General features: G+C 53.3%; 2 protein-coding genes across 2 annotated transcripts; both read left to right on the top strand.

Annotated features, from left to right (window-relative positions):
- The first annotated feature begins 1,126 nt into the window (after positions 1-1,126).
- LRRC23 (leucine rich repeat containing 23) lies at positions 1,127-8,118 on the top strand. Its single transcript, XM_053935850.1, has 7 exons — positions 1,127-2,323; positions 2,398-2,510; positions 3,348-3,601; positions 3,686-3,816; positions 6,548-6,684; positions 7,258-7,480; positions 7,766-8,118. The coding sequence occupies exons 1-7, from the start codon at positions 2,255-2,257 to the stop codon at positions 7,802-7,804; spliced, it is 966 nt and encodes a 321-aa protein (XP_053791825.1). The 5' UTR covers positions 1,127-2,254; the 3' UTR covers positions 7,805-8,118.
- Positions 8,119-8,303: 185 nt separating this feature from the next.
- ENO2 (enolase 2) lies at positions 8,304-17,793 on the top strand. The gene is made up of 12 exons (XM_053936434.1): positions 8,304-8,450; positions 11,311-11,402; positions 12,296-12,391; positions 12,682-12,740; positions 13,727-13,796; positions 13,962-14,095; positions 14,807-15,029; positions 15,468-15,665; positions 15,794-15,995; positions 16,200-16,308; positions 16,446-16,504; positions 16,841-17,793. Exons 2-12 carry the CDS (start codon positions 11,318-11,320, stop codon positions 16,908-16,910), a joined length of 1,305 nt encoding a protein of 434 aa, XP_053792409.1. The 5' UTR covers positions 8,304-8,450; positions 11,311-11,317; the 3' UTR covers positions 16,911-17,793.
- The last annotated feature ends 480 nt before the right edge of the window (positions 17,794-18,273 follow it).

Genomic DNA, 18,273 nt, shown 5'->3' on the forward strand with positions numbered 1-18,273 from the left:
AGTGGTTGGATGTTAAACAGGTTGCTGTTGGAGAAAAATGCACTGTGCCAGATGTGACAGCCTGAGAGAGGCTGCGATGGCTTTGCATCCTCAGCCCCAAACAATAGCCAGGCTGAGCCTGTATTCCCAGTGGGCACCACACACACGTTGGACACAATGATCCTTGTGGGTATCCCTTTAAACTCAGAATATTCTGTGACTTTGAATATATTGCATTTAAACATAGCCATGGCTGGCCACACAGATCTCTCCACACAGAGCACTTCCACACAGCACTGGCAGCCTCATCCCACACTCTGCTCCAGCTGAGCAGGACAAAGGTGCACTAGTGAGCTTCTGTGTCCATCTGTGTATTTACAGAAGTATTTACACATGTGTACAGTGTGTCTCCTTCCAGCAGCTGGCCTCAGGCAGTGCCCAGGAGCTGCCCCTCAATCCCAACCTCTCCAGCCCCCAGCAGCCAGCTCCCCGTGGTGCTCTGACCACGAGTTCCTCACGCAGGGCAAAGTGCAAAAGGAGTTTAATGAGAAGGCCTGACAGGCTGTGCTGATCAGGTGCAGGACATGGACAAATCATCACAAACCATTTACACAGGACTGGCCCTTTTTATTCCTGTGTGCTATATTTGTTTCTCTGTGTGACCTAGGTCACCCCTGGCTCCTGCCCTAACCACTCCCTAATGAGTCCCGTGCAATCCCCAAATGCTCTTCCCCTGCATCTCATCCTGTGTCCCACACCCCTGAAGACAGCTACACCCCCAATCCTAAAGGTGCTCTGGGGCTGAGGCTCCCCTGGGGCGGCACTGGACAGGGTGTTCCTTTCTCTGAGTCCTTAATTTGGGTTCCCACCTGCCCCTGTGCCCCTGGAAATGTGCCTTTATTGGGCTGATGGCTCCTGGGACGGGCCTGGAAGCAGCCTGGCGGGTGCTGCTTGGGCTCCCCCTCCTGCCATCGTCACCCTGTGCTCCTCTGTGGGTGTGCAGGCCCGCTTTTAGCACATACCCTCCTTAATTGTCAGTATAATTAGGTTTGGGATATATATAATCTAAACAAAATTTCTCTAGTTTTAAGATTCGTGTTTCTTTCTGTAATTAGGGGATGTTTAGGGCAGGAAGCAAAGGCAGGAAAGGAAGTGTTCATATGCAGATTAATTCTTTACTCAGGGTGGTGAGGCACTGGAACAGGTTGCCCGGAGGAGTTGTGGCTGCCCCATCCTTGGAGGTGTTCAAGGCTGGGTTGCATGGAGCCCTCGACAACCCGGTCTAGTGGGTGGCATCCCTGCCCGTGGCAGGGGGATTGAGGCAAGCTGATTTTTGGGGTTCCTTTCAATCCGAACCAATCTGTAGTTGTGTGATAATGAGCAGGGAGTGAATTCAGATTCACATTCAGATGTGGAGCACAGGAGAAGGGGTTGGCACCGGGGAGTCTAGCAGGACAAGGCAGGGGGCAGCTTGCTGTGCCGCCCTGAGTGCAGGGGTCCCTTGCAGGAAGGGCGATGGCTGATGGTTGTGTGAGCAGCTCTGCTTGAAGCAGCTTACCTAGCACTAATGTTACCCAGGCACTGCAAAGGAGCAAAGTGCACTGAAGGGAAAGGGAGCAGAGCCTTGGACTTTGTATTAACTGCAAAACACTGCTGACCATCAGCTCTGAGTAGCATTCCTGGCTGGTAAACACCCAGTGCTGTTGGCATCGTCTGGGCACGGGCAGCCTCAACCCTTCCCAGCTCCACAGCCTGGAGGACAGGGCTGGAGCAGTGCACCCCAAAAACCCCTTCCTGGCATCCACGTGCTCATAATCGGGAGGCTTCATGCAAAGCCCAAGGCTAATTCTGCTCCACATGTTAATTAAACATTTACTAGAGGGTAAATTAAGAGTTAATTAGGCATTCGTTGCCCGAGTGCCCACTACCCTGTGCAGCCCTGCCTGACTTTGAACCGGCCCCGTTTTGAGCTGGGTGCGCAGAGAGGTCCCTTCCCACCGAAAAAATCCTTCGGTTCCCTGGATACGCTAATAGCTGCAGATGTCACCCAGCCGGGCAGGTGGAGTAGGATCGCAAAGCGCTTGCGGTGAGGGCGGGACACGCTCTGAGCTTTCCGAGCCCCGGGGACGCGGGGCTGGGGACAGCGGCGGGCCAGCCCAGGCGGTGGCTCCGCGCCGCGCCCGCGCAGCCGGGCCCGGCCCCGTTCCCATGGCAGCAGCCGGGCCTCAGCGAGCGCCGGCCGCGGGAGGCGGCAAGCGCGGCCTGCCCCGGGAGGATGGAGGACGAGGAGCCGGAGGGGGAGGAGGAGAAGGAGGACTATGAGGAGAAGGAGAAGGAAGAAGAGGTGAGGAGGAGGCCTTCAGCACCGCCCGGCTGTGGCTGGGCCAGCGCTGGCGTTGTGCTCTCCTTCTCTCCCAGGAGCCGGCTCCCTGTCCCCTGACGGAGGAAGACCTCAAGGAGGGCCTCTCTCTCCTCAGTAAGACCGGCAACGGGCTGGCCCACGCCTATGTGAAGTTTGAAGCCAAAGACAAGTGAGTGTGCAATGCGTGACCCGGCAGAAGCCCCTTCTCCATGGCCATGGAGTCGCTGTGCCGCCAGCTGGTGACCGGCCATGCGGGGTAGGAGCGTATCCAGGCCCTGCTCTCCAGCCGCCTGAATTCCAGTCTGGGCCTCAGCGCAGCCTGTCCATCCTCAGCCCTGGCCTGGGCACTGCCTCCAGCACGGCCAGGCGCACCACTGGGAACATCAGTGTCCCCTAAGGCTGATGGCAGCCTGCCCATCGCTCTGGACTGTGCTCTCCTAGGAGGGGGCCTGAACAGAGTGACCTCCTTCACAGGCACTTTGAGAAATACCCACTGACATCTGTCCTCCTAATTGCTAACCTTTAAGGCAGGCAGCTGTAAGTACTATGCCACAACAGGCTTGGGACAGTTTGAAGCCTCAGCCTCCCCAGCAGAGCCACCTAACTAAGGCCCCATTAAGACTGTTTCTTTCAGCAGCCTCATAGGGTATCTCAGCCACTATTTTTTCCACTAGAAAAGTCCTTTGTATTGTCACTACTGTCTAACAAACCCCTTCCCAAAACTTACCCTTTCCTCTGTTCTGGTTGTGCCCTGTCCTGACAGATACAATGTAATGGGAATAAGTACTCCCTCTGCCAGGAAAGCAGGTCCAATCTTGCAATTCGTCTTTGCTTACAAGCCTGTCCCTATCATCTGCCTTTTTCTTCCTTCTCTCAGCAGGGCTTTCTAGGACAGCAGGGAAGTAGGAGAGGTGGTTGCCCTCCCTCCAGTTGTGGCAAGGAGCAACCCAAAAGATGGTAGTGGGGAAATACAAAAGATATATTATTCACATTCACTCTCTCTCAGGGGCCTGACAGACATCAGCCTCCTCAAACGCTTCATTCACCTGCGGTATGTGGATTTGTCAAAGAACAAGCTGAAAGATTTGGCCCCACTGAGCAGCCTAACCCAGCTGCTTTGGCTGAAGGTGGATGGGAATCTGCTCACCAGTGCCAGCATGCAGGAGCTGCCCTACCTCCAAGTCATCAGCTTTGATCGCAATCACATCACGGATTTTGAGGGCATTACTCACCCCCTCCTAGCCAGCCTCAGCCTGAAAGGTGATACAGTCTACCTGTCTTGTGGGGACACTCTCTTGGAAAGGTGGGATTAACTTTCTTATTTCTTCTTCCTCTGGCACTCAGAAAATAAAATTGAGACAGTGCTGGGCCTGAGTCACGACCATTTGTTCAGCCTGCAAGTCCTGGAGCTGCGAGGAAACAAGATAAAGACCACAGCAGGGCTTGGTGTTTCCAAGCTCAAGAAGCTCTACCTGGTAAGGTCAGCCAGCCTGGGGAGTGGGACAGAGCTGCTGCAGAGCCCAGCACCTGCAGCCCAGAGAGCACAAAGGGAGTGGCCATGAACCACAAATCACAGAGGAGTCGATGTTGGGTGCATCAGGTTCTTCCCTCACAGCCTCCTGCAGGAGGGCAGCTTTCCCTTCAGGCAGTGTTGGGCAAGCTTGTGTTCCGTGTGCCCTGGGACCACTGGAGATCACTGGGCAAGCAACAGCTTTGCTCTTTGGGTGACAAGGGGAGGCAATGCCTCTTTCTCCTCTCTGATGGGCCTAATCAAATACTGGTTTAAAGCCAGCACAATTATGTGATTCACACCTACAGCTGCCAAAAAAGAAATTGATTCAATATTGCAGTGAAACTAAGTTAGGAGAAGCAGTTTCTTAATATCATAAACAGTTATTTCAAGGAAGCATTTACTCCTAGAGATGCAAGTGAAGAAAGTATTTATGGCTTAGCCCCATGGATCACACTGTACTACAGCTTGCAAAGACTAAACAGATGTCCTGAGTCACTACCTCTTGAAAAGCAATTAAAGATGATAAAGGCTTTGAAAAACTATGTGGCTTCTTTTCATCAAGATTCCCTGGCAGAAAACACTGAGATTGCTTGCTGAGATCGTCTCTGCAATTTTCTGATGGGAAACTGGGATTTTATGACTGGAGGTGCTCCAAAAATGGATGAAATGGATAAGTCACTAGATACAATACAGAATTTCAATGTATACCCAGTCACCTGAGTGAGTTATTGCAGGGAAACAAACAGAGCATCTCTGCTGAGGGAAGGTTCCTCACATGACTGAGGGGTTTCTGAGCTGCCCATGTGAAACAGGAAAATTGCAAGGGGTGATTGTTAAAACTAGAACAAGTGACTCAAAAGAATCTTTGGGGCTTGAATTTATCTCCCATGTCTACATGCTCATTAAATAATTTTGCAAGGAAATCTCCCCCAGTAATGCTTTGGTTTCTGTGTAAAGACTTTGGTGTTATTTCAGCCTTGGATAAGTGCAGCTGATGCCTCAAGGACAGGGTTCAAGACAAAGAGTTCAATTTAAGGAATTGAACCACATTTGGTTAATGTATGACATAGCCACAGATGAAATTTTGTATGTAAAAAGTGGTATGTGCTAGGAAATCTACAACCTGGGTGTGTGTCATGTTTGCATTATTTTTGAGGGTCACAGTAGGGCTGTGTTAGCTCCTGCTCATGGTGCAGCAGTGGTGGCAAAGGCTAACCTGAAAAAGGTGAGGTGTGCAGGAAGCGGAGAGGAGATCATGGGCAATGTATGGTAACTTTCCAGAAGAAACAGTGGCATCACATCTGGGTGAAGAACTGGTATCCAAGGGAAGGTGATGGCGTGTCAGACAGAATGTTGTTTGATTTAGGGGAGAAAAATGGAACAACTCTGAAAAATATTGATTCTGCATTGTCCTGCTAGTGCTTGCAAGGCTAAAGCTGGTAAAACAATTCACACTGAAGTGATGAAGAAAGTGTGAGTGTTGAGAGGTTACAATTCCTTTTGTAAGCCAGTGATCAGTGAGCTCCCAACCCACACCAGCTCACAATTTTCTCTGAGGTACAATGTCCTAATACTTCCTGACTGCTAAATCTGCTCACGTGGCCTTCACTAAATATCCAACTTTCTTCTTTTTGTCCTGGTGTTACTCCTTTTACTTGGCCCAGCTGGTCCAGATTCTTCTTTGTCCAGTTTTTCTATTAAAATCCTCCTTTCGTACAAAATGTCCGTATCCTAAATGACTCAGCCCTAAAATGTTCTCCTATCCCACCAGTTCAGCCTGTGCCCCTTTTTCAGTCTCGGGTATTGCCCAGGTCATTGCTTGGGTACCTATGAGGAAGAGAGAGTACAACAGCACCTCTCACCCCGTTTTCCATTCAGGTTTCAGCATCCTTAGAGACTGCAGCCCGAACCACATCGGCAAGGAAATCCCTGCTCAGCTCCAGGCTGGAGAACGTGGTGGGGAGACGATAATTACCAGGGATGCTCCAAACTTGGCCGCACAAGGCAGTGAGCAGCCTGACAGAGCAGAGCGTAGGTGCTGGCACTGCGGGGAGCCTCCACTTGGGCAGGAGACCTCTAGTGGTCTTTTCCAGCCGAAATCCTGCTGTGAAACTAGTACCTGAAATTCAGAGCTTTCGTATTTCCCTGCTTTGTTAATCCACATTCCAGTGAAGTGAATGAAATTCAGTGATGGGGAATTTTAAACTTCCTGAAGTAAGACACAGCCCGGAGGAGTTGAAGGGACTTCTTGGTCGTAGATTTTCCCCACAAGAGAAGCAGCTGCCGTAAGGTGCCTGGACTACCTGGACTGTGTGACTGAGAGGGGCTGGTTACTCATCCTTTAAACACATTAATTTTAGGCTCAGGTGTGCTTTCCCTTCCACGCTGTTGCTGTTGCCATGGAAGGGGATGCTGTGCTGGCAGTGGAGTATTCACATGGGGTGGTTTTGTCTCAGATACCAAGTGATGCTCCAGGAAACACTTTTCCAGCAAACTTTTGGTCCTTGAATCTGAATCCTGAGAACCCACTTGGCCAAGACCCTGAACTATCTGACCAAGCTTCAGACAAGGCTGTGTTATGAGTGGTAGGGAGTCTAAAGGATAGAAAGAGATTTAAAGGCTAGAAATAACTGCTGTTCCCTTTCCTTTGTGTCCCAATTTTCCTTCTCTCTTCCTGCTTCCCTGGTGCTCAGGCCAAGAACACCATTTGCAGCCTTGAAGGCCTTGAGGAGTTTGAGCAGCTGGAGACTCTGCACCTGCGTGACAATAAGCTTGAGGCCCTGGATGGATTCTCTAATAGCATGAAGTGCCTGCAGTACCTCAATCTACGGTGGGTCCTCCCTGCTCTGTGTTGGGACCAGAGATCCCTTCATCAGACTGCACTCCCATTTAGATCTTTCGGATTTTCTGGGGGTTTTTTTGGAATTGAAGACCTGGTAGGGATGGCTTGATATTTACCATCCTTAACTGGTGTTCAGCAGCTGTCTAGGCTGTAACAGCCAGTGCCTTTCCTGGGCTTCTTAGAAAATATCGGCCTCTCCAGTTACTCATATTCCACCTCAGGTTTTTCAGTCCTTGCTATAGGTCAGTTGGGTCCCTCAAAGCGTGTTCTCTGTGTTCTGCCTGCAAATGCCCTTTAGTTCTCGGTGTTTGCCATGCGGGGCCATGGTGCTGTCACACAGTTCAATGGACAGAGGAATCCAGAGGAGATATCTTTTTTGTGCCTCAGTCTGGGGAGCTGCAGACAGCTCTGGATCTTAGGTGACAGATCTGTGGTCTAAGGCCTATGGTACCTCATGCTGCTAAGTTTTGCTTTTTCTGTCTTGTCCACTTATTGTTCCAAAGGGATTTCACTACTTGCACGGGTCTCCCTCCCCTGCTATCTGTGCTTCCTTTTCTTCAGGAGCAATGGGATCAAAAGCTTTCAGGAGGTGGAAAAGCTGCAGGTGCTCCCCATGCTGCAGGCACTGGTGCTGATGGACAATCCATGTGCCGAAGAACCCAATTACCGCCTGGAGGTCCTGTCCCGGCTGCCACAGCTGCAACGCCTCGACAAGGAATCGATTGAGGAAGAGGAGCGGGAAGAGGCCGAGAACATCCGTCAGGCAAGGAAGGAAAAAGAAAAGGTGAGAACAACACAGTGTGGGGATTAGAAGGAGGTGAAGAGAAAGAAAAAGGACCAAGCATGCTGATAGAGCCTCTCCTCCACTATATTACATGAGGAGAAGGGTGAGGGATGGCAGTTGCAAGAGCACAAGAGCCTGAAAAAGAGGCCAGGTTTTGCAACCTGGTAGTGGTGGCCAGCATGCAACCCTGCTGCCATTCCTGACCCCACTAGCAGAAGAGGGCAGTGAAAGGGGAAGAGACACTGGGCATGGAGTCATTAACTTTCTCCCTCCTCCCTTCTTCAGGAAATGGAAGAATCTCTTGAGGATACAGTGGCTGAGTGACCTGTTTTTAACACCTGTTCCCAGAGGCTGTCAAGATGTAGTGATGCCTTTCCCCGTTTGTGAGGCTGAGAAAGTGAGAGCTGTAGGTACCAGCTTCACCTCATTTTACCTCTGGAGAAAAGAGGAGTGCTACTCACCCTGGTCCTGGAAGCTGCCCTGAGGCACTGCAGTGTTTTTGCAGTCACTGCACTGTGTTCTATTCTCAGTAGACGTGAGAGGGGAAAGGGGACACTTACAGGTTCTGTGGTTTGATTTGATTCCCAAAAACCCTGCAAGATTTTCTGATTTGAATAAAAATGATTAATGAGCCTGGAGTGACTGGGATTGTTTATCCTGCACACCCACTCCTATTGCCTGGCTCTCTCACCCTCATCTGTCTACGTCTCTCCCTTGCTGCCTGCCTCTCTCTGTCTCTCCATCCCCTACGTGCTGTTTGCAAAGCTTTGCTAAATCCTGACTCATCGCAGCTCTGGGTCACATGCTGCTGTCCCGGCCCTATCAGGGGCGTCTTCATCCTGCTGCTGCCGCCACCGTTGGCTTAGAGGACACATCATCTCCCCTTGAGGTCCTGCATCCCTCCTCAGCTTCGTCCTCTCTCCTTTCTACCAGCACTTTCTCAATCTCTCGTCCACCCAGCCCTAGGAAGGTAAGTGTCTCCCCACGGCCAGCACACCCCTCACTGCGTGCATGTTTTTGATGCCCACCTTGTGCCCTCCAAACCCCACACGCACTTTGGGGTCCCTGCGGAGAAAGACCACGGCGAGCGGCAATAACAGCTCAACTCCCCTCACTTCCTCCCCCTGCTCCTCCCACCTCTGTCTCCTCACTCCCATCCTTCTGACTTTTCTTTCATATTTTAATTTCAGGTACTCCCTCCTTTCCAAGCCCCCCGCCTTTCCCCTCCCGGCAATCATAATTTCAGATGTGAATCCAGGGAATTGCAGGAGGGGGGGCAACCAAGGAGGATAGGTGGTGCTCCCAAGGGCACTGTCGGGAGGTGCTGCGGGATGGAGCTTTCCCCGGGGGAGGGGGTGGTAGTGGGGAGAAGGCAACGCTGAGTCTGGGCACCGCTGGGGAAAGGATCCAGCCTCAGAGCGGACCAGCCGCCCCAGCCTCCCGAGGTGTTGCCATAAACACGGGCGCTCAGGGAGAGGGAGGGAGAAGAGGGGATGTTTTCCTATTTGCACAGCCCCACACCACAGGGGAGGGGGAGAGCAGGGAGAGGATGTGACAGTCAGGCAAGCAATAGCTGCATCAGTCACGACACTGCAGCAGTGCGGGCTTCCTGGGAGCAGTGCCCAGCCCAGGGGAATCGCGGCACCACACGAGACAGGTGGCGGTGCCTTGGGGGAAAGGTCTTCACCTTGCTGGCCTGGCAGGGATAGGGAATTGCTACCAGCGCCAGCTGCACAGGAAGGCATTGCAGCAGCACCAGCCTCCGCGTGTACGCTGCCCAGCCCCTGTTCACGGGGGCTGCACAGCCTCCTCTCTCTTCCTGGATATGGTCTGTGGCTTCCCAGCCATGGCTCCATCCCAATCCCTTATCCCAGCTTATCCGCCTCTGACCTCCTTTCAGGACAGTGCAGCTGATACCAGGGATTTCAGGGTGGTTCTGTTCAAAAGAGAGCAAATGCAAGGGGACACAGAGCAGCAACACAAGCGGAGAAAAGGCTTTAAAGGACTTTAAGGGAGAGAAGATCATGTAAGTGATGGGGTGGGGAAGGCAAGGCTGGATTTGGGCTTGTCATTTGGCTTCCTTGGATCTGGCTCCAAGAGGGGCAGGTGGATGTGACCACAGGGATGTGACCAGGGGCAATGTGACCAGATAAGCAGAGAGCCACAGCATCTGGCAGTCAAAGATGATTTTAAGCGGGGTCCTGTCCCTCTGTACCCCGTGGAAGCTGTTGAGGCACAGCCCGGACACTGCTGCAAAGGAAGCTCACGGCTGGCTGCACCGGCACGACTCTGGAGGAAGTTCCTGTGGCGTGTGCCAGATGGCGTGAGGAGCACTGCCAAAGCGGCTGATGGGGGATCCCAACCATCCCATCCAGATGGACATGGTGGAGGGCCCTGTGCAGGCTCCAGAGAACCCTGGAGTCGCTGACTGCAACTCCCCACACGAGAAGCTCTGGCTGAAACTTCAAAGCAGCAGCACGATTTTCTCACACCTTTGTGATTTCCACCCACCCAGGGCAGTGGCGTCGGGTGCTGGCTCCGGCTTCCCCATCCTGCTTCTCAGCTCCCCTCGGTGCTGTGATGTGCTGGTTGAAGCTCATTTTCCCCTGCCCCGGTGCTGAGGCCCTGTGCTGGCTGTACCCCTGCTCACACACGCCATGGGGAGGTCCTGACTGGGGCTCTGTGGCTACTCTGGCCTCTGCCAACCCTGCTCAGGGTTGAGGGAATCATCTGTGGGAGCCAGAGGAGGAAAACTTGGCAGTGCTGGGAGCATGGAGGGACACACGCCTCATTACAGCACCCCAGCATAGCACAGCCCCACAGCCAGGGGAAAGAGAAGGTGGCATGAGGAGCTGATTTGGAACCCCTGGAGAGCAAACTGCAGCAAAGAGAAGCTCTTTCAAACAAACAGTCATCATTACCCACCAGCATGTTTTCTACTTCAGGTTTAACCAGGTGCCCCAGAATGCTAGGCATCCTTATCCCCCCCACCCAACAGAGATCCAGCCCAGTCTCATCTGCTTCCCTGCCTCAGGAGCAGAGCGAAGGGTTGGCAGCTGGGCCAGGTGCCCCCTCCTTTCAGAGCCCTCTTTGTCACATCTGAGACGCTGTGGCCTTCAGCAAGATGGCTCCTCAGGCTGCCAAGCTCCACGCTCCCGCTGCCTTGGCACAGCCTGACCCCGCAGCTCACGGGGACACAGGGATGCTGAGCAGACGCTCGGCAGGAGGGACATGGTTGGGGTCTGGAACAGCCAGGTTGGGATGGCTCCCCTGCCGTGGGCTGGAGAGGGGCTAGGGGTCCCCCCTGGCTGGCTGCCCCCTGCCCTGCCCATGACTTGGCTCTGCTGGCTCCCCATTCCCTGCACAGGGACACAGCAGCCACTTACTGTCTGGCCTGGCAGGCGCTGTCCTTGCCTCCCGGCAAGGGGACAGGAGATGCCAGGAGCTGCTGCCCCGTCCTTGACACCAGAGCCAGGGGCACCTCCCCGCTGCAGCAGCTGATCCCTCCCTCTCTGCTGCCCGTGGCACCCTTCCCATCCCTGCCATCCAGGCTTGTGTCGGGTGCTGTGCTGTGACACAAGGAGAGGCAGAGTGCTCCTAGTTTGTCAGTTGCACCAGAGGGACAGGGTAAATTCAAATAGATAGCCAGTTCCTGGAAAAATGTTTGTAGATTCCTGTAGTCTGGGTGTATTTCTAAATTTCCTGGGGCAAATAGTTTTAGCCCAAATTTCTAAGGTCACTTTTTTCTGTCAGTCTAGACATAGGAGGGGTGAGCACCACATCCTGGAGCCTCTCAGAGCTGAGTGTATCCTGTTCTCTCCTCTCCACAGACTCACCATGGCAGTCGAGAGGATCCATGCCCGTGAGATCCTGGACTCCCGTGGGAACCCCACTGTTGAGGTGGACCTCTACACACACAAAGGTATGAGGGTGAGGATAAGAGACAGAGGGCAAGCCCTGCCCACCCTGGCAGAGCTGATGCTGTGCACCCATGGAGGGTCCTCATGGGTGAACCCCCAGCAGACAACAAGTCAGGGGAAGAGGCAGAGACCAAAACTCTGCTCGTGGCTCTGCTTGTGCCTGTGCTCAGCAACTCTGCACACGCGCTGGGCAAATCATGACAAGACAGCTGGCTGTCCTGCGTGTGACATGAGCCACGCTCCTGCCCGTAGCAGGGACGGAAGGTCTTTTTATCATAAATGTCTGCACCTTCTCATCATACCCCTGCTGCAGCTATGCTTTTAGTCCTGGGGCATAGTAGATGTTTGGTAGCACATCCATGGCCATGCTCATGGCAGGGGTAAACCTTTGTTCCTGAGATCTCTGTGCAGCTACATCCATGCATGGGGCTCAACTGAAAGAGCTGCATTTGCACAGGGCCCAAAACTACTTGGGCTGAGGGGTGAGGAGCAGTGAGAGGCCAGCTGCAGGCATGCAGCTATTGTCTTCCTTCTTCAGTGAGGCAGAAACCTCAGTCTGAGGGGGAGGAAGCTGAGGGTGGCTGTGAGTCAGGCTGCTTCTGGAACTAGGAGGAGGGCTGAGGAACTTCCACTCATCACACACAGTTCTGGGATTGGTGTGAATCTCTGGGTGCCTGACATCCAAGTTCCTCAGCCTGGAAGCCCTGGGTGCATTTATTTCTGCCACTGAGGTGCTCCACATCTAGGGAGACCAGCCACGAGCAGCCAGCCAGTGGAGCCACCCATTTGCACAAGCAGTTGTTACATCCTTTCCTATGAAAGCAGAAGGAGGTGCATGAGGGTTTTTCCTCTTCACCCTCTGCTTGTCTCACACCCCTGTTTTGCTGTCTCCCAGGCATGTTTCGAGCAGCCGTCCCCAGTGGAGCGTCCACTGGTATCTACGAAGCGCTGGAGCTGCGAGACAACGACAAGTCACGTTTCCTTGGAAAAGGTGGGGAGATGCCTGCTCCACAGCTCATCCTCGGGGCTGCCTGTGTGTGGGGCTCTGCTGGAGGGTACTGCCTACCCACTGGTGGTGACACACAGATGTGTCCCACTACTCTCAGGGAGACCACAGAGGCACAGACCTAGCATAAAGTGAAAGATCAGGCCTCGATCTTCCCTTGCTGTCTCCCTCTCTCAGTCTCTCTATTGGTCCTCTCTCTCCCTCTTTCCACTCTTCTCTCTGCCTCACTCTCTCTCTCTCTCTCTCTTTCTTTCTCTGCCTCTTCCTTTCTTTAGGGGTCCTGCAGGCCGTGGATCATATCAACAGCACTGTCGCCCCAGCTCTCGTGGGCTCTGTAAGGATTTCTCTTTGTTCTCCCTTGTCCAGCGCTTACTCTGGTCTGTCTCTGTCCCCTGATCTCTGTCTCTGCCTCTCTTCATCTCACTGGGTTAACAGACATAGCAATGCTCTCTGTGAACCTGGGCACACCCCTCCTGCCCCCCATGCCTGTGTGTGTCCAGAGCAATCTTTTCTTTGGGGGGAAAGGATTTAACTCTTCCTGGTCCACCGCAGCATCTGTGCAGCCTAACTAGTCCCCTTGGTGCTCCCTGTAGAGCTCACCCCCTCTTTCAGCTGTGCTCCCCCTCAAGCACTGAATCACATCCACGTGTCTGTGGCCTCCTCCTGGTGTGATGAGCAATGGTTGTACCATGCAGGGTCTGGCACAGCCTTGCAGAGCAGTGGTGTCACATCTGCACCCTGTTTACACCTGAAGACCTGGAGCCTGCTTTGAGGAGAGCTGAGCCAAAGCCACATATTACACGCCATGTAGCCCATGGCTGGCTCTGGCCAAGAGCCCAGTTCTCTCTGCCCCTGAAAAATACCCAGTGTGGTGGAGGGCTGCCTGTGTTGGGTCTAATCCACCTCACTCCTGGGGATGGCTCCATCCAGTCTACATTTGCTTGCTTGAGGTTGAGCATATTCTGTTGTTCTGCCTAGCTTCTGTGTGACCACAGCACCACAAAGCTCCCTGGAAGCTGCCAAAAGGATGGGTAAACTCCCAAGGGCGTACTGTGTCCCCAGCAATGCGTGGCCTTGCCTGGGCTGCAGCTGACCCCCTCTCCACCATGGGTACATTTACACTGCACTGCAGCAACACCATCAGGGTTACCTCACCTGGCTAAATACCACCAGTTTCCAGAGCTTTGTGTATATATGTTCCCCCGCAAGCTGAAAAGGTCCTTTTACCCCCAGCTTCTCCATCAACGCCTCCTCTCCCGCACACCAGAGCCAGCGGCTCTTCCAATCATCCCCTTCTCAGGAGCTGTTTCTTTCTTGCAGGGCCTCTCTGTTGTGGATCAAGAGAAGATAGACAATCTGATGCTTGAGATGGACGGCACAGAGAACAAATGTAATTCATCCCTCTTTTTGGCCAGGAAATTACAAACATGGGAGGCTGCAGGGATGGAGTGGGGGGCACTGTCCAAGCTGTGGTGAGGCCAAGGCTGGGCTGGCAAAGGCACCCACTGGGCAGGCTGTTGCCACCTGAAAAGTCAATCTCCTCCTTTGCCCACAGCCAAGTTTGGCGCCAACGCTATCCTGGGAGTTTCGCTGGCTGTGTGCAAGGCGGGAGCTGCGGAGAAGGATGTGCCCCTGTACCGGCACATCGCTGACCTGGCCGGCAACTCGGACCTCATCCTTCCTGTGCCAGTAAGACTCCTCAGCCCTTGACATCCACCTTCAGAAACTCCAAAAGAGTGTTGTTTCCAAAAGAAACTTCAAAGGTGTTGGGAGGTAGATAAGGAAGGGATATGGGATTGAAACATCAGCTGAGTGCACTGCAGTTGTCAGGGAAGCAAGCCAAGGCCCGAGATTTATCAAGTTTCAATTGGAAAAAAGGAGCCTGAGGAGGATACAGGAGAGGTTGTGGTGGGGGGCTAACTGAAGATCTCATTCTTAGCACAAGAACCAGGGGGCATCATGTGAACTCTCTGGGACACAGTTCAAAACAAGGGCATATGGGTCTTCACACCAGAGGGAAGCTGCCTTGAGAAACTCTTTCACAAAGGGAGTTGTGGATGCTAAAATTTTCTCAGGGTCAAGAAAAAAGGTCCTGGAAGAGAGACTGACAGCATTGTTGATAAACATGTACAGATAAACAGAGCATAGATAAACACACATAACTCAGAAGACCTCTGAGAGGGAAACAGGTGAGAAAATCCTCCCCAACCGTGTGGTTTGAGCCACTGGTGGAGGGAAGACTCCAGGCTTATGTGTCTTTGGTCTGATGGTTGAAGCTGATGTGCTTATGTTACCCTGTGGGATGTGGCATGAATGGGCATGGCGATACATCTGAGAGCCACCCCTCAGGGGTGCCAAGACCAGTTCCTTCAACTCTGACTTTCTTATGGACTCTTCCAGGCTTTCAACGTGATCAATGGAGGTTCCCATGCAGGCAACAAACTGGCCATGCAGGAGTTCATGATCCTGCCTGTGGGAGCCGAAAGCTTCCGCGATGCCATGCGCATCGGGGCTGAAGTCTATCACAACCTCAAGAGTGTCATCAAGGAGAAGTATGGCAAAGATGCTACCAATGTGGGCGATGAGGGAGGCTTTGCTCCCAACATCCTGGAAAATAGTGAAGGTGAGAGCCCTACAGAGATGGGGTACCCCTGCCTGCAATGCTATGGTTTCCTATGCCCAGCTCACAGCATTCCCTGGACTGATTCAAAAGATGATGCCTCAGTGTCATTGACCTCCTGTGTTAGGGAATGTTTCTAAGCTCCTTCTTGATCTGTCACAGCCTCTCCATACAAACCTTTTATGCATGTGCACAGTTTTACAAGGCCTTCCACAAACTTGTCATTGAGCTGTGGAATTGCATTTTAATTCCTCCTTGTCCCTTTTGGACACAGCCCCTACAGCTCCTTGGCATGTTTCTGTTGCGTTCTGGGCTCCCTTCTACTTCTCCATCACACCACCAGACTGTAAGTGGCTCTAGGGACCTTCCCAAGGGAGGTTTCTACCAAAAGGCACAGCTCTCTGCATGGGCTGACTCTCCTGACTGTGATTCTCCCCTCAGCTCTGGAGCTGCTCAAGGAAGCTATTGACAAGGCGGGCTATACAGACAAGATCGTCATCGGTATGGATGTGGCAGCCTCCGAGTTCTACCGTGACGGGAAATATGACCTGGACTTCAAGTCCCCAGATGACCCAAGCCGCTACATTTCTGGAGATGAACTGGGTGACCTCTACCAAAGCTTTGTACGTGATTACCCAGGTGAGCTGCTGTGCGGGTTGGTAGGGAATCAGCACTGGTGCTGCGCACCGACCAGGCACAAACCCTCTGTGTTTTAAGGGTGGAAAGGGAGGCAGCTTTGATTTGTGCCTCTTTGGTTGTCCTTTCAGTGGTCTCCATTGAGGATCCCTTTGACCAAGATGACTGGGAGGCCTGGTCTAAGTTCACTGCCAATGTGGGCATTCAGATAGTGGGAGATGACCTGACAGTGACAAACCCCAAGCGCATCGAGCGAGCTGTTGAAGAGAAAGCCTGCAACTGCCTCCTGCTCAAAGTCAACCAGATTGGATCTGTCACAGAGGCCATCCAAGCGTGAGTCCAGTCCACTGCCCTTGTTGTCCTGTGAATGGGGTAGGGATGAACCACGGCCAGGTGTCACACTATGCACTGGGTGAACAGACTTGTGTCTCTACCCAAGTGTAGGATGCTGAGAGTGGGAGCAGAGTGTGCCTGAATCTTACCCTGTGCAGGTGTGTAGGAGTAGGAGCTACTGACTGCATTTCTCACTCCTTGCAGCTGCAAGTTGGCCCAGGAGAATGGATGGGGTGTGATGGTGAGCCATCGGTCTGGGGAGACCGAAGACACCTTCATTGCTGACCTGGTTGTAGGACTGTGCACTGGGCAGGTAGGTGAAACCAAGGCCATGCACAGGCCTGGAGGAAAGCAAAGGGGTGTCAAAACAGAATCCCCTGCCCTGCCACAAGAAACTGGTACAAGTCATAACAGTGTCTTACAGTGTTTGCTTTGCGGAATGCTTTACAGATAAAGACGGGTGCTCCCTGCAGGTCTGAACGCCTGGCTAAATACAACCAGCTCATGAGGTAAGGGGCCCCAGGGATGAGAATGCAGAAGAGAGAATAGGGGAGTGACCAGTTGGGTGGGAGAAGCTGAAAGCCCGAGGGCTGTTGGGGTATGTGGGTGAAATGTTACAAAGACAAGGCACAGAGATGACAGTAGGATCCCGGGGAGGCCTCTGGGGCAGACTCCTTTCTTCCTCCTTGGCATGAGAGTGCACCCCTGCAGTCACAGCAGCTGGCAGGAACTGAGCTCCTCGGGCACATGTCAGCTTCCTGCTAGTGAGCTGCCTCTCCAGCGCCTTAGTGCCTCCAATGCTCCCTCACTACAAGGGCCTGATGTGTGCTGTCTCTCTCCTGCAGGATTGAGGAAGAGCTTGGCGATGAAGCACGCTTCGCCGGACACAACTTTCGCAACCCAAGTGTTCTTTGAACATTGTCCCCAGAGCACAGCCACCCTGCTGCTCTTTCCCACCTCACAGACTCTGAACCCACTTTTCCCTCCACTGCTCCCTTTTTTGCTCTGTCACCTGGTTTCCTCTCACCTCGAAACCCCTTGAGTTCAGGTGTCCCTGGCTAGATGTACCCAGGTGAAGGATGAGAGAGCGGCCTACACCCTGTCCCTTGCTGTGGGGTCATAAGCATTCCTGGATCTAGGCATTGTGTGTCTCTGTTGTTTGTGCAGGGCCACGCCTGGGCTGCTCTGCTCACGTGTCAGACCACGGGAGCGGCTGCCCAGCGTGCTCCCTCGTACGCCGAAGCATGTGCGGTGACCATCTGTGCGTCGGCCGGTGTGCTCGGGCACTGCCGCACCTGTGGCCGCATCCAGCCGAGTGTTGCCAGTGGCTCGCTCTCGTTGTGCATGTGTGTAGGTGTGTGTACGTGTCCTGGCCTACGGCGTCCCTGTGCCCCAGGCGTGTGTCTGCACTGAGCCCCGGCGGGACCCGCGCGTCCCTCGCCTCCACCCTGGCAGTGTCGTGTTGGGCTGTGCTGTGTTGGGCTGTGCTTGCCGGCAGCTTGGTGTTGAAGTGCACTGCTGTCCCACGCTGGGCGTGCGTGCGTGTGCGTGTGCGTGCTGTCAGTCTCTGGCTCAGCACATAGTACTGTGGGGCAATATATTAAAGCACATCCGTAAACAAACCCATGCTCTCATTTGCTTCTTGTGACCTTTTTCCCTCTGTTCCCTTCCCTCTTGCACTCCTTCAGCCTCACCTCCGCCGATGATGTCTGCTTCACCTTCTGGACAGCCCATGCTCAGCTGAGCAACAGACAAACTACAGATCCCTAAACTCTATTAAAATGTATTTCACACCTGACTTGCCTGACTTGCCTGATGTTTATCTCAAGTTGCCAGTGTTGGGGAAGTGGGGACATTTTGCCACCAGAGCAGGAGATGCTCACACAGAAAGGTAACAAAAAAAGGCAGAGGGGACTGGCAAGGGGAAGAAAAGGCCCAGCTACCCTCACCTGCTTTCATAGCTTTGTCCCACAGCCAGACTGCTCTGTTGCCCACCAGCCAGGAAGCACCAAAGGGAAGGCATGTGCAATGACTTGCCCCTGTCATCTTCACCAAACCGTGTTGCATGAAGATCTGCTGTGCAGGGACTTCAGTCGTGCCTTCCACTGATGTAAAGGCCTCAGGGTGGGCCCCCAGCGTCTGCCTGCTGGACTCAGATGGTAGATCGAAATGGCAAGTCTTTGAGAGAGAAAACGTTGGTTGTCCTCCCCCACAAGGGGTTTGTAGAGCAGTGACTAGAGGTGTAGGTGGGATGGGTATCTCTCTCAGCTCCATCTTT

This window comes from Vidua chalybeata, chromosome 2 (assembly GCF_026979565.1).
Source record: "Vidua chalybeata isolate OUT-0048 chromosome 2, bVidCha1 merged haplotype, whole genome shotgun sequence".
Lineage (NCBI taxonomy): Eukaryota > Metazoa > Chordata > Aves > Passeriformes > Viduidae > Vidua > Vidua chalybeata.

What these genes read in the sequence shown, in the direction of transcription:
- LRRC23 (XM_053935850.1), top strand. Translation starts at nt 2,255, where the DNA reads ATGGAGGACGAGGAGCCGGAGGGGGAGGAGGAGAAGGAGGACTATGAG. An exon ending in AAGTTTGAAGCCAAAGACAA is followed by an intron (nt 2,511 to 3,347) that starts GTGAGTGTGCAA and finishes ACTCTCTCTCAG; the next exon opens with GGGCCTGACAGACATCAGCC. An exon ending in CAAGGAAGGAAAAAGAAAAG is followed by an intron (nt 7,481 to 7,765) that starts GTGAGAACAACA and finishes TCCCTTCTTCAG; the next exon opens with GAAATGGAAGAATCTCTTGA.
- ENO2 (XM_053936434.1), top strand. Translation starts at nt 11,318, where the DNA reads ATGGCAGTCGAGAGGATCCATGCCCGTGAGATCCTGGACTCCCGTGGG. An exon ending in GTCACGTTTCCTTGGAAAAG is followed by an intron (nt 12,392 to 12,681) that starts GTGGGGAGATGC and finishes TCCTTTCTTTAG; the next exon opens with GGGTCCTGCAGGCCGTGGAT. An exon ending in CCCCAGCTCTCGTGGGCTCT is followed by an intron (nt 12,741 to 13,726) that starts GTAAGGATTTCT and finishes TCTTTCTTGCAG; the next exon opens with GGCCTCTCTGTTGTGGATCA.